The 7,649-nt window shown below is 38.8% G+C and overlaps 1 protein-coding gene across 2 annotated transcripts; it reads left to right on the plus strand.

Moving 5' to 3' along the window:
- Positions 1-4,043: 4,043 nt before the first annotated feature.
- On the plus strand, positions 4,044-6,086 carry LOC113349130. Of its 2 annotated transcripts, none has more exons than XM_026593049.1 (2): positions 4,044-5,602; positions 5,806-6,086. In XM_026593049.1, exon 1 carries the CDS (start codon positions 4,138-4,140, stop codon positions 5,581-5,583), a length of 1,446 nt encoding a protein of 481 aa, XP_026448834.1. In that variant the 5' UTR covers positions 4,044-4,137; the 3' UTR covers positions 5,584-5,602; positions 5,806-6,086. The 2 variants fall into 2 exon arrangements, with proteins under 2 accessions (XP_026448834.1, XP_026448833.1); XM_026593048.1 differs by lacking the exon at positions 5,806-6,086 and adding an exon at positions 5,704-5,799.
- The last annotated feature ends 1,563 nt before the right edge of the window (positions 6,087-7,649 follow it).

Consider the following 7,649-nt stretch of genomic DNA (forward strand, 5'->3'; position numbering starts at 1 on the left):
TCTTACGGAGGGAAGCGAAGAAAGTGTTGAGATCAGAATGGTTAACTCTGAAGGTGTGGTTGTTTATGACTTGTATCAGAATGTGGAACTGGCTTGCGAAATGTAAGCTATCAGTTCTTTTTATGTTTTCTGGATACTTGTGTTGATAACCATTGTCGGTTGAAATATGTTGAAAACCTATTTATATAGTCACAGTTGCATGCACCCTGATTTCATAGGAAATGGGAGTAGTTGAGTGATGGAGGAGTGGGATCGTGTGAAATATGTTGAAAACCACGTCTTACTATGAGGGAAGACGGGTCAGTTTACACCCCACTACTTCTCAGCTGCCACTAACTGTCCGCCTTTCCTGACACTTTCTCATAATGGGCGTGTTGCACGCCGCACGCTGTAAACCGCCAGACCAATACCCTGATGAACATCCCCAAGTTTGTGACATGTTTGATGTCTCGAGTATTTTATAGAAAATATGTAGCAATTTGCTGAGTGGGTCTTGCCTAATTATTCTGACCAATCACGTGCAAGCTAGGTGGCGGCTAGTCATGTGTGACGAGCCAAGTCATGAGACTTGCCGCAAAGAATAGCATGTGACGCCATTAGGTTAAATAACTAAGTTATTTGTGAAGCCGATACTCATAAAATATCGTATGTATTCGATGCATGTAAAGCATCGCTTTTAAGCAAGCAACTCAAAATAATCGATGCATGTGAAGCATCATTGTATTGAGCCTATCTTGGTTGGTCGCACAACCCAGTGTCTTAAACAGAGCATTACCGACCACTTTGTTGGGAGATATTTATGCATTCTAAAGGTAGGCCGGTCGGTCCCTATAGGAGAGTGATGGGTGGTATCCATTTTGACATCATATTGGTCGGTCCAAGTTAAATCCAGACCGGTTAAATTGGCTAGCTAAATTGAATGGATGAGATGATTTGCGGCAGTTATTCATTTCCGCTAATTTATTTAAGACTTCTATAATAAGCGCGGCCAGCCATCTTTGGGAAATCGTTTAGGAGCCATATGGGCAGGCCGAGGCTTGGCCGATTGTTCCTTATGGAAGAGGGGTGGCAGGTGATCATGGCCACATCTTGTTGAACACCTAAAATAGGAGTTTGGCCATCCGATTCGACTCGCGAAGTTGGGCGGTCAAGATGATTTGCGGCAGTTAATGACTGTCGTTGATTTAATTTAGGTTTTAAAAGCCGTGTGGCCGACCTACTTTGGGCTAAAGGTTTTGGTGTTAGCCATATGCTGGGAGCTTGTCCGATCGGCCATCACAATATCCTGGCCGCGGGTGAGCGTATCTGTACCTTGGCCATTAATTAAGATCGAATCTAGGCCGATCAATTTGGCCGGCGAAGTTGGACGGTCACGATCTATTTAAGACCGACCTGGGCAGCCTTAATTCGATTAAGGCTTCTTTTGTTCACGCGGCTGGCCTATTTTGTGCTAGCATTTTTGGTTGTTGCTAGTAGGCCATGGAAATTCCATTTGGTAGGAACGATGGCGGGCCGTGGGTGAGCATAGCCGCATCTTCCTGGTTGCTTAAAGTCAGATCTAGGCCGGTCGATTCGTCTAGCGAAGTTGGACGACCGAGATCGTTTTGCGGCAGTAATGTACTGCCGCTAACCAAAATTAGGGTTTTGTAACTCGCGCGACCAACTCTTTTTGAGCAATCGTTTAGTGGTTCCGCTTGCGAGTTGGAAGGACTCTGATTGGCCGAAGCATTAGTGGGCCCGCCGGTGTACATGATGGTGTTTGTCTGGTCGCGTCAGGAAGCGGCCAAGCTTGACAAACCAGCCGGCCAAAATGTGCAGCTGTGATCATTTTGAGACTGACATGAGTAGCCTATGTTTAATTCCCTAAGAAATTAGGGATGTCGACCAACCAACTTTCAATCTTAATTAAAAGTGCGTGTGGCGTTTTTGGAGCGATCTGATTGGTCAGTGGAAAAGGGGTCCATCAAGTATCAACATGGAGCGGGGCCGACCGACCATGGGCGACGCCTGCTGAGGCAAATCGACCGGCCAAGTGGCCCGACCACGCCTCCTTTTGCTGCTGCTCTTGCTTGCCACAGTTCCTCTTTATTTCTCATTTTCTGGTTTTTGGTAGGATCTTGCTCCTACTAGCTCCGTGATGGATCAATTTCCTAGTTTTCCTAGGTTTTGTTTCGACCAATAGGGTTCTATCTAATTTTTGCAAATTGATAAAATTAGGTTAAAGGACTGAATTTTACGGGTTGCCACAAAACCAATCAATTTTTTGGTGAATTTTGTGCGCTCATACAAAATCACTAATTATGTTTCAGAGGGCATCATAACTTTGCGTGCCTCTAATTGAGTATTTCCATGCATATCTTAATCCTGACACTTCGGGAAATTCATGCTACTCAGTTGTGAGCGAATATTAATTGTCATGTCATGTAAAAGTCAAGAGTTCGGCTGGGAACATAGCATAGAATGAATACTCGGAGGGCTCCGGCATTCGTGAGTAATGCAACTAGGAGGTTAATACTCATTAGGCTCTATACTAGTGAACAATTCATCTAGGAGCTTGAGTTTCAATATAATGTGAAGAGAGACATAGGCACTCATCAGATTCTGGTATATTCTTCAAATTCCTTACGGAATATAGACATATCAAGGTCTACTATTTCTGATGCTGGGTCAGGTAGGCATACTTTTACAGTTTTCACCCTATACTAAAAACCACCATCAACACTAGTAACCATCGCCTACTCAAATTCACGATCAAAAGAAAACTAGGAAGAATAAACCTCAAAGGGAGAAAGACTATTTCCAAAAGGAAAGAAGAGAAAAAAGATACATTGCTATAGACTCTCTCCCTCCTTGAGAGATCATGTTGTTTTTTCTTCCCTGTTTTATTTTTTTGGTGTTTGTGGCATGAAAAGAGATTATATAGTCAAGAGTGCATGATGTTAGTAATTTGCATATGGAGTTTGAATGTTTTAAATAGTAATAGTTGAGGTTTTTTCATGATTTTATGATGATGCATCTTGGTTTTGCTATATCTGGTTCAGCAAAACTCACTAGATATCAAGATTTCCCGGTAGAATTTCAACGCTATGCGGTTAGCATTGCACATATTTCTTCTAATAGATCCAAGTAATTAAGTTACACAATGTAGCTAATACGAAAAATAATTCCGTGGAACCCTGTGGTTGAAAGTATTTTATTTCAAGCTTTATATGTGTATGGAGTGTCAATTACTTAGCCGTTGGAACTACTATTTCTTTCTCATAGAAATTATTTAGATACAATTAATTCTCTTTTCGGTAGTTTCAAGCGTACCAAGGGATTTTTATTCTTAACCACGTACTCCTTTCTAAATTGAGAGAATCCTCTTTTTTCTTGGTTGTAAGATTATTATCGATCTGTCAAAAGTTTTTCTAGGTTCTTCATGCTCTCCCATAAATTTGATTTTTGTCGAAGGAGCATCAGCCTTGTATCCTCGGCAGACAAACCTTGAATAGGTGAACACTTACAAGAAGTTGAATGATTAATCTTTAACAAGGATAAATAAATAGGAAACCTTGAATAGATGGGCGTATCAGTCGATTGACACCTACGAAAAAAAATTCGGTGAATCTTTTTTGGCCAGTTGACTTAATCTAATACTAACGAGATTGTGAAGTCAAGGACTAGCATCATGTTTGTTTTTTACTGACTCGACGTCTAGATCTGACTTGATCCGCCGAGTCAGGGATCAGACTCGTGATTTTTAGTTTAAATCAGATCTGACTCGCTGCCTGATTCAAACCTAACCCCCGTTTAGAACTTATTTGGTCAGGGAACAAAATATCCCTGACCTATGGGATCAAATCACTGACTCATATTTTTGAACCAGTTAAGTCATATCTGACTCAAAAAATAAATACATTGAATCAAATTCAAATGAGTCAGGTAATCTCAGTCAGATCCAGACGACTCGATCGGACGTTATTCCGATTTGGTAATCATTTCCCAAATGTTTATAATTTCCATCAAAGCATCTTAAAATAAAGGAAAAAGTAAAAGAAAAGAAAAAGGTGCTGATATTCTCAGATAATGTACCTCCGCTTATTCTAGAAAAGAAAGAAAATAGAAACAATTTCTTGATCTTATCACTCCCACTGTATGGAAGTAGTATCAATGTCAGCAGCAGCAGTCTCAGGGTTCCAAACTCTAAATGCCTTAACATCACGAAAGATTATAAACAGCCCATCTTCAAATAAGGTAAACATCTCATCTCATTGTCTTTCATTGATTTCAACTTCATTTTCTCATCCAAATTACCTACAAATACAGAACCCCCATAACCCTAGAAATGATTTTCGTTTTATAAATCGGTGCTCTATTAAACCAGACATTGATAGTAGTGATAATGCAATTGAGAAGAACAATTCAATTGATGGAAGTAATTTAGATTTAGATAATCAACAGAAAAAATTAACAGGTTTATCTCAAAATGAAAAACCCACATCTTCAATATCATCTAGAGGTTTGGTCTTTGATATGGGGATTGAAAATTCATGGGATAGTCAAGAAATTGGATCCCCAGTTGTGAAAAGATTTCTCAGTGATAAAGAAGAACGTTGGTATATGTGGTATCATGGAAGAAATTCGTCGAATGGGGATACAGTTGGATTAGCTGTTTCCAGTAATGGGATTCATTGGGAAAGAGGGGGTGGAGTTGTTCAGTCGAGTTCCGATGTGGGTTGTGTTATGAATTGTAGTCAAGATTGGTGGGCTTTTGATACTGAAAGTATAAGACCTTCTGAGATTGTGATTATGTCTAGTTCAAAAGTTCGAGTGTCTAGTGCTGTTTATTGGCTTTACTATACTGGGTTCAATGCGGAACGACTTGAAGTCCCTGGTACGCCAAAAGTGCGTGTTGAAAACCCGGAGAGAAATGGTGACGAGGGTGCTGTTTTCAGATCATTACCTGGATTAGCTATTAGTCAGGATGGGAGGCATTGGGCAAGAATAGAAGGTGAACATCATAGCGGGGCATCGTTTGATGTAGGAGCAGCAAATGAGTGGGATTCTTTGTTTATTGCAGAACCGAAAGTTGTTTTCCATAAAAGTGGTGATTTGAGAATGTACTATCACTCATTTGATGTAGAGTCTGGGAAATTCGCAATTGGAATTGCAAGATCAAGAGATGGAATGAAATGGGTGAAGTTAGGGAAGATTATGAGCGGAGGAAATGAAGGTTCTTTTGATGAATTTGGTGTGAAAAGTGCCAGTGTAGTACGGAAAAGAAACGGAGGGTATTTGATGGCATACGAAGGTGTTGCAGCTAATGGAGAGAAGAGTATAGGGTTAGCGGAATCGTCAGATGGGTTAAAAGATTGGAATAAGTGTGTGCATGGTGCTGTTTTAAAGCCGAGCGTTGAAGAAAATGGTTGGGATGATAAAGAAGTTGGACACCCTTGTTTAGTCCAAATGGATGGTGATGCTGATGAATGGAGGTTGTATTATAGAGGCATTAGTAGTGGAGGAAGAAGTGGTATTGGCATGGCAATTTCTCAAGGTAATGACATTACTAGTTTTAGAAGATGGACAGGATTTCATTTGTAGAAAAAAAATCTAATATCCGGTGAGTTTATCATTCGAAAAATCTATTGTTTTTTTATTTTACCAACCATTCTATTGAAATTGAATGCCGAACTTAGTAGTAATAGTAGTATTTCATTGCAGATTGCTATGCTGGTTTGGTAGTCATTTCCCTATTTGTTGTATGGTTCTGTCATTGTACTTGATTGTGAAATTTCCCTTCATCCATATGTTTGATGTTTCCAGCTAACCATCTTGAAATAAAGGAAAAAGTAAAAGAAAAAGGTACTGGAATTCAGATAATCTACCTCCAGATATATCAACAAGAATAGAGAATTTGACCAACCACAGGGGAAAGGTAAAAGTAATATTCAAGCAGTAAAAGTAAATCTACTGATAGAAATCATCTGTAAAAGTGTCAGCTACAACTGAAAATGAAAAATTTGTATTCTTTAATGTACTCTAATTGGAATCTTATACTGTATAAGTAGTTCAGAAAGTGCAATACTCTCTCACAGAAACTTAGTACAACTCAGTGCGTATCATCTACAATCAGTACAATTCGGTGTGTAGCAGAGGTTAAGACTTGTTGCGTTTCATCTGGCCATCACCACCAAGGAATGACAAGCAGGAAAAGTGGCATACCATATACTATGTTCATTGAGAATTTTTTAAGCCTAAGCTGATCCAGTAATAGTAACAATCTTGTGACACTCGTTTAAAGATCTGTTTCTTGGTACAAATTTCCCTCTCAAAATATCAAAATCGATTTGGGGTAAAGTTCTGAAGCTTGAAAATTACCACTCAGTCAGTCTATTTCCAGTCTGAGCTGAATCTCTTCAGTTCACAAGGACAAAATCTCAGTCAGTCTATTTTACCAGCTTCTTCTGTCACATTCAAATTTATGTCAGCTTTCCAGCATATTACACCTTTTCTTTTTCTCTCGGGCATTTGATTCATCTAGTTTGGTCTTAACGTCCAATTTGAATCCTCTTTAGTTTTCCCCAATTTAGCTCCATTTTAGAGAATCAAACAAAAAAAAAATCAACTCCACGGATCCATGATAGATATGTCGGGCAGTTACCAAATACCAATCTTGTGAACATCTAAAGTCTATACCATATGAAGAAGCATTCTTACAAAACTTCAGCTGATTCCACAGGTGTAGTCATGGCCAAGACCTGCAATTCCGTGTTAAAGAAAAGGTAGAGGGTAAGTGCAGTCATGGAAGATGCCAAGACAAATTTTACTTCATTCCCACGATGTTAGCCGTAAATATATGAGTCCGATTTTGTGCATACAGTGTGACTGAGTGTGTCCTCTTTAAAAGCATCTCCGATAGTGGGTGATAAATAATATTATTTTTCCATGACACACGAAATTTTAGACTCTTATTTAGTGCTATAAATTGATCTTTTAGGTCCTATAAATTAGGAGGATGATATAAATATGAAGGTTGTTAAAGAAAGTCTTAAGGTTGTTAAAGAAAGTTTTAGTCGGATGTGTGGTTTAGATTGGAGGGAGGTCAAAAAGAGGGAGTTGAATAGCATTTTTCTAAAATTAAAAGGTTAATATTTTATCACATAAGATATTCTAAGATTAAATCATGTAAACTCAGATACAAAAAAGTTGAACATAGCAATCAATTTTTGATAATTCTGTAGTACAGGAAATTGTGAACATTAAAAACTCTACACTACAAGGAATGGTCACCTGAAGAAGGACAAACTAAGATGGACTTTGACTAGGAATGGGGAATTTTCTGCCAAGTCTTTATATGTTAAGCTCTTAAATCCTTCCAGTCTAATATCACACTCTTCTAAAAAGTTCTGGAAAGGATTATGGATATGGATACGTCACAGAGAGTAAAATTGTTTATCTGGAAATATTTGCCAGATGCCTTACCAGCTAATCAGAAGTTGGGTTCTGTTATGGATGTAGACAACAATTGTGTGTTCTGTCAGAATGTGGTGGAATCTACTTATCATTTGTTCTTTGAATGTGATTACACGGAAGCTGTCTGGAACTTACTTCCAATGGCTACACAGGGAGTACATCTAAACTCAAATACTGCTAATAAATCTTTCTTA

This window comes from Papaver somniferum, chromosome 2 (assembly GCF_003573695.1).
Source record: "Papaver somniferum cultivar HN1 chromosome 2, ASM357369v1, whole genome shotgun sequence".
NCBI lineage: Eukaryota > Viridiplantae > Streptophyta > Magnoliopsida > Ranunculales > Papaveraceae > Papaver > Papaver somniferum.

Coding starts and splice junctions, on each gene's coding strand:
- LOC113349130 (XM_026593049.1), top strand. CDS start 4,138: ATGGAAGTAGTATCAATGTCAGCAGCAGCAGTCTCAGGGTTCCAAACT.